The sequence below is a fragment of the Lineus longissimus genome, chromosome 3 (genome assembly GCF_910592395.1).
Source record: "Lineus longissimus chromosome 3, tnLinLong1.2, whole genome shotgun sequence".
Lineage (NCBI taxonomy): Eukaryota > Metazoa > Nemertea > Pilidiophora > Heteronemertea > Lineidae > Lineus > Lineus longissimus.
Window position 1 is genome coordinate 27527093 of NC_088310.1, and position 20332 is coordinate 27547424.

At 41.6% G+C, this 20332-nt stretch overlaps 3 protein-coding genes across 13 annotated transcripts in view; 1 reads left to right on the plus strand and 2 right to left on the minus strand.

Moving 5' to 3' along the window:
- Window positions 1-36: 36 nt before the first annotated feature.
- Window positions 37-5077, minus strand: LOC135484510 (dnaJ homolog subfamily C member 17-like). The gene is made up of 13 exons (XM_064766068.1): window positions 5000-5077; window positions 4356-4425; window positions 4097-4155; window positions 3713-3800; window positions 3048-3136; window positions 2667-2769; window positions 2523-2557; window positions 2314-2391; window positions 1846-1926; window positions 1495-1614; window positions 1273-1365; window positions 815-952; window positions 37-529 (listed from the first exon to the last, which is right to left on the minus strand). Exons 1-13 carry the CDS (start codon window positions 5066-5068, stop codon window positions 407-409), a joined length of 1146 nt encoding a protein of 381 aa, XP_064622138.1. The 5' UTR covers window positions 5069-5077; the 3' UTR covers window positions 37-406.
- Window positions 5078-6412: 1335 nt separating this feature from the next.
- LOC135484884 (uncharacterized) lies at window positions 6413-11230 on the minus strand. The gene is made up of 10 exons (XM_064766581.1): window positions 11096-11230; window positions 10694-10736; window positions 10096-10239; window positions 9524-9766; window positions 9048-9132; window positions 8246-8285; window positions 7663-7693; window positions 7197-7340; window positions 6783-7025; window positions 6413-6441 (listed from the first exon to the last, which is right to left on the minus strand). Exons 1-10 carry the CDS (start codon window positions 11129-11131, stop codon window positions 6413-6415), a joined length of 1038 nt encoding a protein of 345 aa, XP_064622651.1. The 5' UTR covers window positions 11132-11230.
- A 910-nt stretch (window positions 11231-12140) lies between these two features.
- The window catches only part of LOC135484509 (mitogen-activated protein kinase kinase kinase kinase 5-like), a 35327-nt gene continuing 27135 nt past the window's right edge, over window positions 12141-20332 (plus strand). For all 11 annotated transcript variants that reach the window (XM_064766057.1, XM_064766056.1, XM_064766060.1 and 8 more), the window contains exons 1-5: window positions 12141-12340; window positions 15808-15865; window positions 16306-16396; window positions 17517-17581; window positions 19233-19336. In XM_064766057.1, the coding sequence (XP_064622127.1) occupies window positions 12233-12340; window positions 15808-15865; window positions 16306-16396; window positions 17517-17581; window positions 19233-19336 (426 nt within the window). In that variant the 5' untranslated portion in view covers window positions 12141-12232. The remainder of the gene's footprint in view (window positions 12341-15807; window positions 15866-16305; window positions 16397-17516; window positions 17582-19232; window positions 19337-20332) is intronic.

The window sequence follows — 20332 nt, forward strand, 5'->3', positions numbered from 1 at the left end:
ACAAATCTGTCCGAGGAACAAAACCAGAAAGACGTGTTTCAAATTTTTATTCTTTAATTCATCCCATCATGCAAATACTGCTCATTCTACATTTCTGTGGGCTGTTCAAATGTAACTTCTACCTCCTGTTCCTGGAAAGGATGACCCTATTGTGACCTGATGCAATGGGAGAGATTCCGTAGCGTCCGATTGGAAATTTCACCTCAAATTGGTTTCATGAAGACAAAGTCACAACCAGACCACTGGGATAAGTTCACTGATATTGTAATGTATCTTTCCAAGTGAGTAAACCATCACTGATGAAACTAACACACTGCCAGTGATGCACCATAACGAAAAATCTCCATCTGGAACTTCAATATGGTGTCCTTGATTGAAAGAAATTCCTGTCTTTAACAGACACATGTCAATCATCCTCAGATTGTATTTGTTCAATTAACCGTTTTCTCTCTGCTGCCCTTCTTGCCTGCATGTCGGCCACACTCTCAAAATCTCGAAACTCAACAGCTGTAGGTGGCTTTATAGGTTTCTGAAAAGTAAAGTGCAAGAAATTGAGGATTTTGAGTAAAAGTTAAGCAGGTGAACCTTTTTGTCCATGCAATATTTAGTATTCCAAGGCAGGCTACAAGTATTGGCTTGTGACTGTTACTCTAAACAGGATTGCTCCTTCCAACAAAGTTTTGAAAACTTGCTGAAGTCTTTTATATACAGAACTACATCACTGGCAAAGGACTGCAAACAAGGATTATTTTCAGTTGATCACCCGTAAAAACAAGATTTATTGACCATTTCCAAAGGATGGACGTATACATACTTGAGCTGGTTTTGGAGGATGGATAAGAAGTCCTGCACTTTGACTGGCTGTACTCGTTTGTTGAGCCTGATGTAGTCTTTTCAATACCGATGCCTCAAAGTCCTCAGGTTCACAGGGCAAATGGGTTCGGGAGGGTTCCTGGAGAATGGAAATATGTCACATGTACAAACGAAACTACAACGTGTTGAGTAAAATAACCAAAACAAACAGACTTTCTCTTTCCGTATGCAGATAAGGTGAGAATGCTTGACACTGATTAAAAACCCAAACAAGATCGAGGGATATGACTGGAGACGGAATCACAAGGCCTGTATGACACCTCAGTCGAACACATTACTGCTAAAGGGTGAGCACAGAGGAAGGGAGAAATTAGTGAGACAGCAAAGACAAACAACATGACATTATTGAGTTATTTTGACTACCATGCCTGAAGTTACGAATGTAACCCCCTTATTTACCTGGATTCCATCTTTTTCTCTAGCTTGCTGGGCCTGCCTCATTCTCATCAATACAGCCTGTTCAAAATCATCAACTCCACTAGATGCACCAGGCTGGAAAAAACAGATTAACACTCAGAAAAAGAATCACAAGAGTCCACAAGGTATCATCATGTGTAAAATTGAATGAACTCTTAATGATAATTTGACTCAGGAGAATACAAATAAGACAAGTGTACCAACCAGATGAGTTGGACTCTCATTCCTTCGTTTGGCTGGTGTCTTTTGAGTTGGCTGTCCTTGTAGAAATATGATTGTCACTGGATTGTTTGGGAGGCCAACCTCATGTAGGTATGCAGATTGCTGAAAGAAAAAGAAAACTATTTTTTGAAAATTACTAAGAGAATGAAGTATTCTTCACTCCACCAACATGACTAAAAAACGAATTAAAGTTGAGAACTGGCTTGCTGGTAAGCTATTCTCGGTTCACTAACGGGTGCTTCCAGGAGATGGTTACTGCGGGGCTAACTCTCAGAGGGGATATCGTGCCTGAATGACGATGATGATGGGAAAACAAAATCGATTGTAACTTACAGCGCATGCAGATGATGCAAATTCGACAAGGGCACTTCCATTCTTCTTACTTGAGACAAGTAGATTGGTCACTTTACCATACTGAAACACGAGAGCATGACACTCATACTAGTGATAATCATGGGATCAATACTGGAGTGATCAATAAAAGGCAGTTGAATACAAAATTATGCATACTACATCATTGTAATTGTACAATGTACACGTATGAGGTATATTGCAATGTATAAAACAAATCATATAGTAAACCTAAAAGTTCCAGGTAAAGATTTGAGACACTTTGGACTTGGATTTCCACTCCTTTCTTTCACTGAATATCACAAGGAGATAGCCTAGAAGCTGGTGACAAGCCAGAGATAGACCAATTAAGTAATGAACCGTAACTTACCGTATTGTTATTTCGCTGGAGAGCACAGCAGTCAGATCTGGAATCAGATGAGCGAATACACCATCCAAAATATTACAAACCTTTGAAAATGCCTTGCGCAGAAAGTCATGGGAATAGCCGCCATTTGTTGGATCATCCTTCCTACATTTCCATTTCACCTGAAATATGATCAGACACATCATAGCAGCTGAGGGATAATGTGAAATGTTTGCAAAGTTGGACTGCACTGCCCAAGAAAGTCCACATTTGGTTCAAGGTCAATTTCTCATAGAATATGAACAGAGCTTACCCTAAGTTTTGGAGTAACATCTTCATCACCGTCTTCTGAAAACAGAGATCAAACAAATGCATCTTTGCTTTTCATAAGTCAAAGCGGACAAATGTTGAGGGAATTGTCTGTCAGTCCAAATTTGAACCTATTCATGAAGAATACCTTCAAGTTCAATTGTCGATTCGTCCTTCCTCTTGAGCTCCTCTTTCATATACTCCTGTTCTTGTTCGAGAATTCTCGATCCCTCTTTCTGTAAGCGCTCAATCTGGAAGTAACAAGTATCTCTTTTAAAAATCATCATTTGAGAAGCAGAGAGGTGAATGCCACTGTGGATATCCTTCAAAAGGGTTTATGTCACTCCTGAAGCCACATCATATTGATCCTCATGTGGCAATGACTTGAATTTGTTTGAGGCAACAAAAACATTACCAGGAAATCTGAACTAGAATAATGTGCAGGGAATGCCTCAAGATTCTGCATATACATGAGTGTCTGTGGGTTAACACCAGGAACAAATCAACAAAGTGAATCAGTTCATTCTACCTCTGCTTGTAACCTTTCTGCAGCTGTTTTATCAGGGACTGTTCTGACCTGCTGGCCAGACTGTGAAGCACTCTCTTTTGCTTCTAGGTCTGTAAGAAAATGAAGCATATTGAACTTATGACATGTATGACATGAATTATAGTCACGGACGTCAAATGAACCAGGTTCATAAACCATTTGATGGGTGACATAGCAAAGCTTGATGGAGAGCTACATGCAAGACCTCAGTGCTCATGCGAGGAAGCCGCAGGATTTGAACATCAGTACATATTTTTTGTTGTCAAAAGTGGGACTAAATTGTGCCTCTATAAATTTGATGATTTGTGTTTTCTTGACTTCCAATCCTGAATGTTTCATCATGTAATCCGTAGTAAAGTTGTTATCTTTACCTGGGGTGTTATATTTATATAATATGTTTAGTCTCTGGCCAGTCCAGAGTATTTCTGTATAGGCCTATGTGGGGAATCTTGAATGTTACGACCTGGTGTTATGTAACTCTTTGTATCTCTTTGTGTATAATGAGGCTGACGCCCAGTGTTCGGCAGTGCCATATAGACCGGTCAAGGAATAACAGCAACTTCATATATAATATCGTCTCTATTTCGTTCACCACCGTACTCGGAGTTACTGCCAGCTAGGGGTAACAATCACAACATTGGAATTACCTTCTTTTAACCTCCTTCTCTTAGAATCTAAAGCTCTAGTTCTCTCTGCAGCCTTTTTCTGGGCAGCACGAATCTTGTCATAAGCCGCCTGCACAAACAAGTCAAGGTAATTGTTTATAAATCATCAGAGAATGAGGAGTTAAAAAGTCTACCAACACAAATTGGTAGGGCTAAGTCATTTGCCCCCTGCCTGCTGCATGAGTCCTTGGGATCACATCTCAACCCATCAAGAATTCACATTGATCTGAAACTTCAAGATGCAGGATCATGAAGCTACATCTATGGACTACAATACTGTTGAAGAAGAGGATAAAGTTCATGATGATGTATGACCAACATTTTGAAGGCTGATGCACAAATGAGTATGAATCTTAAGGGCCTCACCTTTGCAGCTGCATCTGTGAGAACTTCAAGAGCCTTGGACAACTCATGGAACAGGTCAGCTGAAAAAGAAACCAAACCAGTTTCTAACTCTGAAACAATCACAGATGATTACAATGCCAAGAATTATATCTTGTTGCCCAGTAATATCAATTGGGATGATTCTACACTCTTTTTGAAAAAGCCAATTGGAATTTCAAGAAGTAGGTTTCTCCATTGAAAACGACCTTCTCTAACGGGTTCATTCAAGGCCTGCACTCACCGGCTTTAGGGTTATCTGGATTCTTGTCTGGATGGCATTTCAGAGCTTTTTTCCTATAAGCCTTCACAATCTGAAAGTAAAACATAACACAAGTAAAAGACAAGGCTGACAACCAATAGGCAATAGATCTATGAACTCAAGAACAAAATGAAATGGCCATCAGACTTTTGGCACAGGAAATGTTCTGTTGTAGAGTTGATGATGATCATGCAAGTTTATATAGAAAGACAGTCACAACACTTGAGTGTTGGCGCCCTGGCCCTGGTCCTACACCCACCAGCCTATAGCGGGGTGCTGGTGTTGACATGTCATGGTTGCTGTCACTAGTGTCAGTGGAGCAGTGGTCTAAGATACAACAAAGAAAGGCCGAAAGTAAAATCAGCCGATGCTAATGATAAAAATATCACGTCTATCACTACGATCATCAAAGTCAAAGATCACTCGAAATCAGTATCATCAGTAAGAGGCCATCTATCCGATAATAGGATTCATGTAGGCCTGCAGTACTTAACATAAGGTAACGTTCCTAATGTCGGACACCCTTCCTCTCCAGACGAGAAATGGCGACGTTCATCAGTTTGATCACGGGCTGTGGAAAATCTACGTGAAATATGATTAACAACTGCAGCAATCAAATACACAACCTCTTTTTCAGTTGCATCCTCGGAGACTTCTAAAGTTGCATACAAATTTTTATTTGCAAGATCCGCCATTTTGGTTGGTTAAAAACCGATCAGATGCACTTGGTATTGGCACCAAATAAGAATGACCCTCGGGCTAGCTAAATTCGGGCGCGTTGGCATTGGCATTGGCAACAGACCCAATCGGTGTGAACCTGGTCTTTCTTCAGGTCTATTTCACAACCGAAATTGCATCGGTTGCAGCATAGCCTACTGTAGTAAGTCTTAACATGATCAGGAGGGCCCGTCCCGTAGTCTCGATAAGTTGTAACTACTATTCGTGCTTTGAAATGTCAGGAATGCATCATCTCATCAAACGGCTCTGCATGACGCCATAGGACTTTCGGTATCACTATCGGGAAAACCGGGCATGTAGATGTTCAAAAATCACAACCGCTCCGCATGAGTATGTATATGGGCTTCTACTCCCATAGGGCCAGTTTATCTCAGGTCGCAGCTCCTTACTCCGCCCTTGTTTGAATTGTTATCATTAACAATATCATCACAATCATTATTGTCTTAAAGAAAACCCGTAACTTTACAAACTCAAGTATACATTGATGGTGCCAGGCATTCGAGCACTCTGGAGGATGGTTCAACACCCAAAACTGCGACTGGAATCTCAGCTCCCTTACGAAAAAGATCTCAGATTCAACATGGTAAAATTGGATGTTACCATGCTGACCATGGTGAATTCAGCGTTCACCATGGTGGAATCAGAGTTTACCATGCTCACCATGGTGAATGTACCCTGACACCTGCGCGACCTAGTCACAGACGGACTGGCGACGAGTTGAAAGGGAAAGCAAATCTCGACCGCCCATGAAAGTCTTGACGGCTCAGCGGTTAGAGGGCTTGACTCTCGAACGGGTGGTCACTGGTTCGACGCCCGATGGTTACAGTTTTCCTTTCCTTTCCTTTTCTTTTTTTTCCTTTTCTTGTTTATTCATTCATGCACACTCACCCCAGTGTGGAAGTAGAAAATGTCCCCCTGGAAAAAGTGTCCAGCCCTATTTGTCGGATTGGAACATACCAGGATCGTTCGATGAGAAATGCAATACAGCTCAACAAAGCATTTCGTGCACAATATCATATTTTAATCGCCATTCAAATAATAACCTACAATGACTAGCTACATACACACAGTCGAATATATGTACAGTGTCATGTCTCCCCGGTCTTTCTCCAATAGCGAAAGCTTCATACCATCTTTGTCCTCGCCAAACATGAGCTGTCTAGGTTGTGACATGGTGATTTGAGGAAAACGGTTGCACTATCAGGCGCACTTGTTGGCGGGCTGTAAATCTAGTTTTAGACGGCTCCATCACATCCATCTGCGGAACGCTCATATTCACGTTAACAATCCACCTTATTTTTCTACTCGCTGCAAACCATGCGGACAAACTCTGAAATATAAATTCTGAAATTTGTATTCGCTTTAATTCAAGATCATTTGCAGTAATTAAAGGCTATCGGCAAAGATGTAAAGCTAGGTTACCCGCGAACAAAAGTTTACAGTTCAATACAGCAAACTGCCTTCTCACAAGGCGCCTGGCATTACAGATAGGATAGCAAGACTAAGAGTCAACACCTAGCTACACTCTGGACGCAGTGAATCGGCTTCCTCCTGTCGCCCGACGATCAGGATAACGACATGGACTGCATGGGAGTCTAACACCTGGTTGGCAATTTCATCAGGGGCAGTACAGGGGCGGTGTCACTGACTTGACTATTACAGTAGCAGTACCTTCATAATCGATGGTCCCATCTCCATCAATGTCCGCCTCCCGTACCATCTCCTCCACCTCTTCCACGGTGAGTTTCTCTCCCAGGTTAGTCATGACGTGCCTCAGCTCTGCCACGCTGATGAACCCGTTCTGGTCCTTGTCAAACACCTTGAACGCCTCGCGGAGGACCTCCTGGTTCTGTGGATCCACCATCTGGCGGGCCATTACCGTCAGGAACTCGGCGAAATCAATCGTTCCATTCCCTGGATGCAAATATGAGGTTACAATGTAAACCTGCAGTTTCCGATTTAGTGTGACAAAAAGAGCATGGACCGTACTGTCCTTCATCAAAAAAAACCCAGCTTGTATCTCAACTTATCGAGACAAGTCAAGGCGTTACCACAACCAATCATCCTTTTCGTTACAATACCTACCATCAGTGTCTATTTCATTGATCATTTCGCCGACTTCTTGTTGTGAAGGTGACATTCCTAGGGCTCTCATGATCGTCCCCAACTCAGAGGTGCTGATCATCCCGTCCGCATCTTTATCAAACAGGAAAAAAGCTTCCCGGAATTCTAAAAGAGAAGGAAACCATACATGTTTCTATGAGACAGTTTTCGCAACCACTGTCGTTCGTCAGGTTCGCGAATCCTGCTGTCCTCTGATAGGTGTATCACAGTACCTTCTAAAAGACAAACTGATCCGCTATCGTCCAGTTGTCTTCTTACTGCTGCGTTTTCTTAAACCTTGTGCCTTATCGTTATTGGTCTTGAAGAACCCGACCCTGTTCATTTGGAATTGTTTTAACGGACAACTTTTGAGGCTGTAAAACTAGGTTATTCTGAGGCTCTTTATCTCAATAGATCGGCTGCCAAATGAAACTGATGGATACCTTACCAGCAATCTGTTCTTCCGTCAATTGGTCAGCCTGTAAAATTGATGGAAACAGTCCACATTTTCGACCCGATGACCGATAAGCCGAATGATATTGCTGGCAAGGACACGTTTAGTCCGAAGTGGATGGACTCTGACACCAACTAGCTTACTGTGTCGTCGAAGGCGTGAACGATGCTGTGTCATAGTGGTGTTCGAATGAGTGATGATGACATCTTGATCGACTCATTGTAAACCACATTACTGATCGACCGAGAACATAGGACTCTTCATTCTGGCCTAGGCCAAGTGATATCTCTACGTATAGGCCTATTGCACGAATACATTGCAGTACAACTCCTGTCTGTGCAGCAACCTGTTGTATTACTGCACCAGTTACAAAGATAAGCTCTTTGGGATCGCTGATAGAACGGCTCGCTTGTCATAATCTCGTCCCCGATTCAGATGACAAAGGACTGCCTCGGGAGTCTAGCGGACACGGGCAGGATGTGATCTTCACATGTTGCATAGATTTATCTACAGCCAACACTAACAACTGCACACACTCACCACCATTCAGGAGATGCTAGTTCTAGACAAAACTCACCATTGTAGTCCTTGCCCCCCCCCCTCCTCTATCAGGTATGCTGTTTCGATTACAGCTAGACAAAACTCACCATTGTAGTCCTTGCTCTCCTCTATCAGGTATGCTGTTTCGATTACAGTACTTGGTAGACCAGACTTCTACCATCGAAATAAAAAGACAAGTCACCACCAAATATCTCTTCCTTATCTAAAATTTATTTACATTTGGTTATTATCACCCATGGAGTATTGACGATTCATTTTGATCACATGTTACCTAATAGAAAAGAGCTTTTCTGATATCACAATAACACTATCGAGGTACATGTCCTTGTTCGGGCTTTCCAAGACTGCTCTAAGAAAGAGTTTTTTTAAATTATATCATTAATTTGTTTGTGGCACTGCTACCATACTAGGAGACAGTCTTCATGGCCCTGCCGGATCGCGATTGTAAGTGGAAACGGCTTCAAATGCAAACAAGAGTTCCATTCGTTACGCGTATTAAATGATAATCTGAACCTCACTATTTATCGAAAGGATTTCGGCACAGCGATAAAAAACCAACATACAATGTGGTGAGGCTGTAAAACAGACCAGGAGCCGGGGGACAGTACCGATGGCTATAGCAACATTCTCAGCATATCCGCGCTCTAGCTGCCATGCATCATCTTAAAGTTGTGACGGTTCGTTAGCGAATTTACAGCAGTAAAATTGTCTAATAGTTTTCACTGATCCTGACGATCAGATGCTGCAACTTTGACGATAGCTACGTTTCGTGACAGAGTTTACAGTATTGTTATGATATCTCCACTGTTTCTGATCACCGGAAAGGTGTATTGATCTGTCGCTGGGAAAGCATCCTGTCCCTGTCAGTTATCTCCCGATCGGGGTACATCATCTTCAGGAAATCTGAAATGTAAAGGAAGAGGCATATCAGCGGCAAAGTATTTCTGGCGCTCGATATCTTAATTGCTTCTCGTCTGTCTCCAATCATTGCAAGACACGAGAGTCGAAGCGCGCCTGAAACGCAGAGTGGCTGATTTTTGTCCTTGCACTAGAAAGTGTTCATCTCGCTCCTGTCGTCGTGCCACAACCACGTCTCAACTGCTTCTCCAAAATGGTCGAATCTGGTGTTCTTGGCCCGCTGCAAACGACCGACTATCAACAGAAATGTACACGCATATAGCGAAGAGTGTTAGCTCAGGCAGCAGACAAAAAGACCATAAATACTCAAGTACTCACGCACCTAGGTGACAATTAATGTCGCATTATACCTGATGGCCCCCGAATGTCTTCTTACCTACGTAATTAACTTGACCATCGCCGTCCCCGTCAGCTTGCCGGATCATATCTATCACGTCTTCCTCATTACAATTCTCTCCGAGATTCTTGAGGACAGTCGCCAGCTCGGTCCAAGTGATGTATCCGTTTCCGTCACGGTCAAAGACTCGGAACGTCTCTAATAACTCTTCCTCCTCGTCTGAGTCCTTCATCTTTCGAGCCATCATGGCGCAGAACTCGGGGAAATCGATGCAACCATTCCCTGAAGAGACATAACCGCTTTTATTATGTTTCAAAATGAAAGAACTCTGCCCATCTCCCTAATGGGGGAGGAGGAATCCCGGGGGGGGGGTCATTATCAGGTTTCGATTGTCATCCTTCCTGTCCAGACACCATAACGGAATTCAACCCCCATCCCGTGGAAATCTGTCACGGTTCCGAGCCACATCCGAATCCGGGCCACATTTGAGTCCATACCTCAGTCATGAGAGCTTCTCTTGGGACTTTGTCTCACACGCTGAGATTTCCCCTCCCCATGATTAAGATACCGCCGGGTTTTAACCCAAACTTTCGTCGCCGTTGCTAACTTACCATCTGAGTCCACCTCGTTGATCATGTCCTGTAGCTCAGCTTCAGTGGGGTTCTGTCCCAGTGACCTCATCACCGTACCCAACTCCTTGGTGGATATGGAACCACTGCTATCATTGTCAAAGAGCATAAACGCCTCCTTAAACTCTGAAAAGTTTAACGCATTAGGTAAAGAGCTACAATATTTGCCCTATACAGCGTTTAAAAAAGAACTGGCTACAACAGCACCTTACCTTAAAAGTTGACGCTAAGCACAACAAAAGGAAAGACAATAAGAAGGAAGTTTCATGAATTTCTAACTTCCGAATGACATAAATTGTGGAAAGTCGTTCATGAATCATGGCACACCCACGTCCTAAAGAGAGCGACACTCTACCTTTTCTCTCTTCTCAGTTGCATTATATAGAACAGTGATGGTCAAGTCTCTTTTTGGCTGAAAGATAGTTCATTTTTAAGGACAAACTAATTCCATTTCCGTCCTAGAAAATACTGCTTTAGGAGACAGTGTACAAAACAGCACAGGACATCAGCAAAATATCAGACGGGATATCGTGCTGTTCGTTCCAATATACGACTGTAGAGAACTTTGACGACAACATACCTTGGACCTGCTCTTCGCTGATGTTCAGCAATTTCTGATCCGCCTTGAAAAATTAAAGTAAAAAGTCAAATTAAGTGGCTTACGCGACACTGACGATGGCAATCGAAAATCGAGGCACAATCTATATCCTCCTGGTCTTTTCGTTCTTAGGACAATAAAGGTATGGCTTAAGTTCACGATACATTTTGAGCAATTTGTCCGGTGAGATATTAAATGGAACGATTCGAAGTCGATCGAGGCGAACATTGAAACACTGTGAGAGGAATTCCTAGAGTTATCCGTCCTCAGTCGGACAACTTAATAATAGTATAGATTGCCGTTCCAGATAAACATTCCCAAGACAAATAGGATCAGCACTAAGATGATTTGCCGACAACTGGAATATGTCTTCAAGAAACCTACCTCTTCTAGCGAGAGTGACTCCTTAGCAGAGGCCATTCTGAACTTTTCCAAGTTGTTAAGAAATTACAGTTTGATTCCAGTCGACAACCACTCCATAACAAATCGAAACATGTCACAATCATCATTTCAAAGTTAGTTTTCACATACAAATCCTTTGAATCACCACCACAATGAGAAATGACATATTTATAGGTCACAAGATGACAAATTTCAGTTGAAATAAGGTTGAATTCAAACAATAGTTACTTACCATTTTGTGGCCAGGGATGTACCGTTCGACCAAACTTTATCAAAACTATTTAATGACTGTCTGTAAGAGTAACTCATCCCTCTTTGATTGACCACTGAACCATAAGCGCCTTGCATTTATTTTCAAACTAACTAGACCGCGTCCCTTGTACAAATAGCAATTAGAATGTATCCATACTAGTGCTCTAAGTAAGTGAAATGAAATAACTTGTTCGCAAACGGATATTATTGATGTTATCCACTCATGAGAAACAAGCCGATTCTCATAATAAGACATTTTCACATCTTATAATAACTTATTGAATTTTTCGATAACTCCTTTGATATCCAAGACGCACATACATTTTGTTCGCATTCTATTTCAGCATAAAAATGCAGGTAAATGCAATAAAAATAGTCCATCAATATATGCAATTAGTCTGCTTCTTAGAGTGGAAATGTAATTCTGTCTGATATTTAATGTCATAGTACATGTATGTCTTTATGATAAATGATATCATAAAATATAGGCCCAGCCTATTAGTGACCAGCGTTTAGACTGTTGAAAAATCTGTTTTATGGCAATTAGTGCTTAATTGTTGGATGGAGTTCATTTCTTCTCCATCCGTGTAGTTCAGGGTGAAATTAATGTCTGAGTTTGTCAGGAGAGTGGGACCAAATGATTCATCACGACTCAGCCGAGCACGTGTGTGGGCGTGGCTTTTCGCCTCTGCCATCAAGTGTCGCCATCTATGAAAATTTCGGATAACTACAAATTAGAAATACAACGCGCATGACCGGAAGTAGACTAGAAAATTTTGTGAAAACATTTCTTCGAAATTTCATACGGATATTTCAGCTGATTTTTCTCAAATATTGGACTAATTATGAGGTTTGATACGTGAAATAATGAGTATGAACGCTGCTTCATCTGTAGACATATCCAGAAGGAACCCACAGGATGATTTTGAGCTTATACAACGGGTCGGAAGTGGGACCTATGGCGATGTCTACAAGGTAAATCCGATGTCAAAAAATGGCAGCTTGTCATTTTCTTCCTCAAATCCGGTTGCAAATATCTCCTGAATACAAGCCAGCGAGACACATAATTATGCTGAAGTACTGGCCACTTAATCTAAGGGTCATTTTATCTCCATTTGTGATGATTTCGTGGTCAGGTGTACTGTGTATAACGTTTTTGAACCTGATGAAAATCGATCATGCATTCAGACCAGACAGAGCACAGACTGTTTTGATACATGCTCCCGTATTCAGGTATTGGTATAACATACACTACACTGTAGTGTGCATGCATTCACGGTTTGTGTACCTCACTACCTGACTGGTGCATTAGCAAAGTTGCAACATTAACCTGTTTCAAGGTTTCCTGAGTCATGATTTGAATAATTACTCCACAACCACGTTTCATTCAGTTATTTTCTACCTCTTCCTTGATTTGGATTTTCTTGAATTTGTTCCTAGTGTTAGTGTTAGGATACTTTAAGAACTTCAGTCGATCCCGTATATATGCCGATGCCGATGGTACGGTGTGCGCATAACTGACCAATCAGCTAACAGAACCAGAAAATGACGTAAATCATGCATATGTCATGACTGGTTTGAATTGCTACTGCTCCATTCCAAAATTGAATTGGTGCGCAACCATCTGCATATTCACCGTTCCAGGACTGAATTGTCGTATTATTGAATTTTATCATGGATTTATTTATTGAGTCTGTAACATTGCCACATCCTGAGAAGATTGTGCGGTATACACCATTTTTAATGGGAATTGATGTGATGACGTTAGTGGCAATGTAACACAGAACTTGCAGCCACGTAGAAAAGCCTTAGGAAGGTTAAGCAGGTCAGGTCTGTGAATGATTATAATAAGGACTCAAGAATCTTGGAGGCCAGCTCAAAATTTGGCACGCCATGTCCATGTACATACAGTAATCATCAAGTTTCACTGTTGGAATGTTTATACATATTGTTCTAAAGTGGTTTTCTCTTGATCATGATGAGGGTAATATCAATAATAATACAACAAATAGCAAATCACCCTTTCGGCCCTAGAACTACAGTAGAAGGATATCGGATTATGCCGTCTCACTCTTAGCCAGCATGCACTTGAGTCACTTCTCAGATCAAAATAGAACAACCCTCATCCTGTTGTTTTCCATACAGTGAACTGTGGAAGAATTCTTTCCTCAATTATTGCATGATATATTGTGTTGTGTTCTTATCATCCGTCCATATGCTGGTTACCATGTCCAGCTCTATGTTTCTCCAAATTGACTGCATTATGAAACGAGTATCTGAGTTGGCTAGTTCAATTGTATGTAGGCAAGTGTACATAATATGTACAGTTGAATCTGTTGAGCCCATCTGTGTGCTTTCACTCCAAACCATAATATACGCGTTCAGTCTATTTTGGGTTGGTTCAGTTTTCATTAGCTCTCTGGCTTCATACCTGGAAAGCAACCTGCAATGCTGTAATTCACAGGTATTTCTTTAGCCTTGGTTTGGTTAGTTTACACTTTTGATCAGGCGATTCATTGCAATGAAGAAGCAGGACTTGCTATTACAATTGTTAGCTCAGTCGAAGTCCCAGGAAGAAAGTGACCTGTTGTGAAAAAAAAGAAACGCTTGCTATAGCAACACAGCATCAAGATTCATAGTTTTTCGCATACTGAATTTTCCCCAAAGAAATGTTCTACTATTTGGATTACCGGGGTCCTTCATCATGCACTTCCCATCCAAAAACGTGCTCAAAAGGACACTTTTTGTGTTCATTTGCACAGTCACACTTCTGCTATATGGACGTCATTGACCTTGGAATGCTTTGGCTGGGTCCTAATTTGCCATCTTCTGTCTGTAGTTGTCTGTCTGGGAAGGCAGATTGGGATTCATTGTTGACATGTATGTTGTATTGATATGAGTGATTGATATGGGAATCAATAAGATGCCTCGCAGACCATTTGTACAATGATGTATGCAATTGTTAATGTTAGCCCTCCTCTCAGTCAGTGAACTTTGTACATTGCAACCCTTTCCAATTTACACCTCGATCACTCGGCGTGTGTACATTGTAGGTGTTCTGTTTGATTGTAAGTCATGATCGCAATCATGGCGCACAACTACAGTCAAAGACTGATGTGTCTTTACGACATGTTCATTTAGTCACTAAGGCAACGCCGCAGAATCATCATCGCAGTCATCACGATGTAGTGAGATCTGGTGAAATGGGTATGTTGCTTTCATGGACTGGAGCACTCTTCTTTATAAATCTTCTTTATAAAACTCCTCAATAAATTGTTCCAGTCTTATTGCTATCAGTTACTGAGTCAGTTTTGAGAATCCCACAATGTACCTATTTTCCATTTACAGGGGTAGAACTTCTGCACTTGTTTGGTGTGTTGTTCCTTAGGTGTATGTCACAGCGTTTTTTAAACCTTCGTGAACTGTTTTTAACACTAACAGTCTTTTACCATTGAAATCGTGTTATCTCCTATGTCACACAATATTGTAGACAAACAGTGTGAGTGACTGATACTTGATGCTACTTGCATGACCGGATTCCATGTTATTGATTCAAGTCCTCTCAAGACATGCAAGATGTTATCAATGTTAAAAAGACTATTATTTGTTTTCCTGTGAGTCCTCTTTTGAAATTCTGCCCCCATTTGTGGACTCTAAATATCATTGCCAGCTGGTTTTCCAGGAATACATACATCAATATCAATGAGAAATTTATCTGACTAATGCTATACATTGTAGCTCGGTGTATGTAGACATGATGATTGTAGTTGTACATACCGGTACATGGTTAGCAACAAGTAGGCTAAGCATATGGAGCTTGCTAGTCAATTCCTCATTTCTTGGCATGCATAGGATGATGCATACCGCAAACTTCATCATCAACCCTGAGTGTCGAAGCTGAGCAGCTTCCATAGACTGCCAAGCCTGTTTGTTTCCTCAAGAATGTTTTATGTTTCCTTAGTGCCTGACTCAAATCGTTTCTTCCATCTTGCACCATCTACATGGATACCTAACCTTCCCGATAGCTTGATCTATCCTTGGGGTTGAATGTATCTCTAGATCGTTGCTTGTTGTATTAGCAAAGAATTTCAGATGCATTTGTGCTTTGATATCAAAGATACTGGCTGTCAGATTCTGTTATCAAATATTGCATTTATCTCTAAGTGAAAGCTGCTGTCATTTCTGCATTCTAAGCTGTGTGAAAGGTTTATTCTCTGCAAGAGCTTCGTAGTTCAGTTGCCTACATGTATGATGTGATCTGCAAATGCATTTGTTAAACAATTTTTCAGCAGATTTTGGTCTCAAAGTCAAAACCACCAAAAGAGGGGAGTCCTCTCCAACACACCAGTCAGTCTTTCACTTCCCCCTGACCATGCCACGCTTCCTCGAGAGCCCTTTTCATTTTCACCATCAGTAACCATTCTCGTATGTTCTTGTTTCAGGCACGTGACCTGGCGACGAGTGAACTTGCTGCCATCAAGGTGATCAAGTTAGAGCCAGGTGAGTTCTCACTCTCAAGAGATCAGATTCAAGCTTGCATTCAGTCACATTGCATTTCTTGATGAGATTTGCCCCGGGGGCCTTGTTCTTTCGTTGTCCTTGAGCTGACAGGCTACATTATGTGGTCTGTTGTCCTTGAGCTGACGGGCTACATTATGTGGTCTGTTGTCCTTCAGTTGACAGGCTACATTATGTGGTCTGTTGTCCTTGAGCTGACAGGCTACATTATGTGGTCTGTTGTCCTTGAGCTGACAGGCTACATTATGTGGTCTGTTGTCCTTGAGCTGACAGGCTACATTATGTGGTCTAGAAATTCTTTGTGATAGCCACTGATCTACATGTAAAACCCTCACAAATGTGCATTTAAACATGAGACTTTTCTCGTGCTTTTGAAGAATTGGTCGTCTTTTGTAAAACAATGGACTGATTGAATGTTTCAGGGGATGACTTCTCCATCATTCAGCAAGAAATCCTCATGATGAAGGATTGTAAAAACCCAAATATTGTGCGGTATTTTGGAAGTTACCTCAGGTAAGATATAAAGATCTGGTGGAATGCCGAATTGTCATGTTCCGTGGATCACGGTATTACTTGTCAAGGGTTGATTTGTGATAAACAGCTCCTTTGACAGGTCATGAGAGAAAGGTATGGTCCATTCAGTGGATTAATATTCATGTCGCCATCATGCAATCTAATCAGACTGCATACGAAACTACAACTGGAATCATATCTCCAAGCAACAAGCTTTCCCAATCAACAAATCTCTACCAGCAGTCTGCTGATTTTTTCTCACATGTGCCACAGCCTCTTAGCAGATCTGTTCGGGTAGAAATTCTGTTGGAATCTGGAGGGGAAATTCGATTACTGATCTGATGATTGACAATAGGGTATTTGATGGCAGTAGGTCTGATCAGAATATTGGTTTGTCTGTGAGCCAAGGCTCTAACTTCTAAGGTATTGAGAGATCTGATCAGTGACCATCCTGCTCTCAGAAGATGGCCAGGTAAAAAACGTGGGCTGCTTGAATCGACAGTCTGACAGTCGCTTCATTTTGTTGGTGACTCTGATGATGAATGATGAATGCAGAAACACTTCCAGCCACAGTCTGTCGCCAGCACCATTGAAGTGTCAACTGCTGTTTGCAAACATTTGACAGGAATTCAAATGTGCTTGACTGTGGATATCAAGAAAATGTTCGCTAACAACATGAATCAATAGCTATGAAACTCACAGCTAGTGCTAGCTCCTTCGTATTGATATTTGCTAAAAATGAGTTGAAATATTGATAACTTCCAAATGTACATCTGACGTTTACAGGAGTATACCAATACTGATAAATGAGGATGTGAAAAAAGCAACCTACATTTATTATGCGTTGATGGCAAGCTTGAGCAGTGTGATGCTTGCCGGTATCCGATTTGCAATGAATGTTTTTTCTCAGCGATGCGTCTTACTAAGCTGCTGCAACTAACCATTAGATATTTCATCATACATGCTCCATTGATTAGAAACCTTCTTGTCTCTTGGTAACCGGGCGTCTTTCGGCTTACACTATAGCATGAAATGGCAATGACATTGGTCATAATTGAGTTCTCTGAATTATTACGGTTTGGTTCCTTTTCAATGATAGAATGCTATTGTTATATTCCAGGAGGGATAAGCTATGGATTGCCATGGAGTACTGCGGTGGAGGGTCTATGCAAGATATATATCATTGTGAGTATAGAGTATACTAGAACCTCAACGACACCCTTGGGACAGAGGTCCTGATTACAGTGGTCAATTGAATAGAAATACCCAATTCCAGACCAAAGCTAGTGTTTAGAGGGTGTCCTGCTGACAGAGGTGTCTGTGAAGACAAGTTCCACAGTACTAGGCATCTCAGCTTGTTGTGTCTGTCACCTTAAGGCAGCTTCCATTGTACCTACATGTAAAGTAGGAGTGATTGTTTGGCACAGCCGATATACAGCTGCAGTTCTCAGACTAAATAGCTCGGCCTTCTCGCCAAGATGCGTCATAATGGTATCGGAGGAGCCTGTCCTCATAACTTGCATCAGAAATTCATTGATCGACAACCACCTGATGAGTATTTGCTTTTGTGTACTGTGGCTTTCAAAGCAAAGCGTTGATTTATGATGATTAATTCGTGCAGTTAAGCGCCAATTAATGCAAGCAATCAGACGGGCTTATGAAATCATGAAACAGATTGTATGAGGGGTGAGACAGACTTCCCCCAACACATAAAAAAGCTGAAGAATAATGTTCACCTTGAATGAGCAAATCGACAAAGCAATCTCAGCGAGTCGTTTTATCACCACGCAGAAGTTGGCAATATTGATTTTGACTTGCTGTACTTGGAAGCTAGGGTGACGTTGCCTGGCTGTGCTCACCCTCGGGCAAGGCTTTGTCATTATAGTCTATTTGCCTGTCAATTTTGTACATGTTATCGGAATCTCTTGAGGTACATTACGAGCCAGTGATTGAAATACAAGACATTTTCACTTGATAAAGTTAATGGATTTCTGTCCAGGCTTTCATTCACTTTGACTTGTACCTGTTCTAGATGCCCTCTGAGAACTACCACCCCTAATATGATTAAAGCAAAAGTTATTTCCTTTGACTTGTACCTGTTCTAGATGCCCTCTGACTGAGAACTACTCCTAATATGATTGAAGCACAAGTCATTCCCTTTGACTTGTACCTGTTCTAGATGCCCTCTGACTGAGAACTACCACCCCTAATATGATTAAAGCACAAGTCATTCCCTTTGACTTGTACCTGTTCTAGATGCCCTCTGACTGAGAACTACTCCTAATATGATTGAAGCACAAGTCATTCCCTTTGACTTGTACCTGTTCTAGATGCCCTCTGACTGAGAACTACCACCCCTAATATGATTAAAGCACAAGTCATTCCCTTTGACTTGTACCTGTTCTAGATGCCCTCTGACTGAGAACTACCACCCCTAATATGATTAAAGCACAAGTCATTCCCTTTGACTTGTACCTGTTCTAGATGCCCTCTGACTGAGAACTACCCCTAATATGATTAAAGCACAAGTCATTCCCTTTGACTTGTACCTGTTCTAGATGCCCTCTGACTGAGAACTACTCCTAATATGATTAAAGCACAAGTCATTCCCTTTGACTTGTACCTGTTCTAGATGCCCTCTGACTGAGAACTACCACCCCTAATATGATTAAAGCACAAGTCATTCCCTTTGACTTGTACCTGTTCTAGATGCCCTCTGACTGAGAACTACCCCTAATATGATTAAAGCACAAGTCATTCCCTTTGACTTGTACATGTACATGTACATGTGGAAACCCTGGAAGAACCTCTCCTAATATGATGTATTTTGTTGCAGTGACTGGTCCTCTCCAGGAGCTACAAATTGCCTTTGTCTGCAGGGAAACACTAAAGGGCCTTGCCTACTTACACAGTAAAGGGAAAATGCATCGGGATATCAAGGTTAGTACAAAAGCAAACAGTGGTCCCCATACTGCTGAGGAAATTTGACCTCGACCACTCATATAATGGGTCATTACCGCCTGTAAAGCAATTAGCGAGATGTTCTCGATCTTCTGTCTACATACATCCCTCGTGTTTCATTAACGATCTTCTAATTAGATGATTTCAAAAGTATGATGCACTGGTGGTATTTATTTTGGGATGTTACAGTCTATTGTCTTTACAGTGTATGGCTTGTTTGTTTTTCTTGGTCATGGTGAGGACTTGCAAACTCATGTTAAAACACCATCAGCATCTATTGGCTTATCTGTTTTGATCATGATTTCCGAGCCAGATACTCTATTGCCCAGCTGCTAAAACTGTTCCTAGATCCTATCACGATCAAGGTTTGAACAGTTGACGTAAAGTGACCTGCCCACAGCCAAAAGTGATTCGATTAGGGAAAATTTTAATGGCCACCCCAGGCTGGCAAATGGCTAATCAGTCTCCCCATTGAATGCACATTCCTCCACCAATGCTCACGTCACTGCTATTGCTAGCAATGACTCAGGCGCTGTGAATGCCCTTGAACATGTTGAAGGTGTCATGGAGAATGCACTCTGTCATGTCGGCCGCTGCTAATGGATGGTAATGTCCCACTCATTGCCACGGGCATAACACATTAAGGACAATATGGTTCAGTTTACTCGGTTAGCTTTGCATTGTAGCATTGTATTGGTATCTGGTATAGGCTGGCTCTTGTTAATTTCTGTAAATTTACTTATCTCAGACAATCATCCATTTGTGATTTAACCTGATGGATCAGTGCATGACATAGTGCCAGTTTGAGTTTGATCCGGTCGAAAATGTGAATGATGAAGTGAAAATATGAATCTATCAACCAACTGTGTTAGTATATCTAGGGCTTGACATGCTCGAAGGCAGCTGGGTCCAACACTTGACTATCATAGGCAGCGTGAACACATACCGTGTTCTCCATACCTCCAAGAGAGGTTG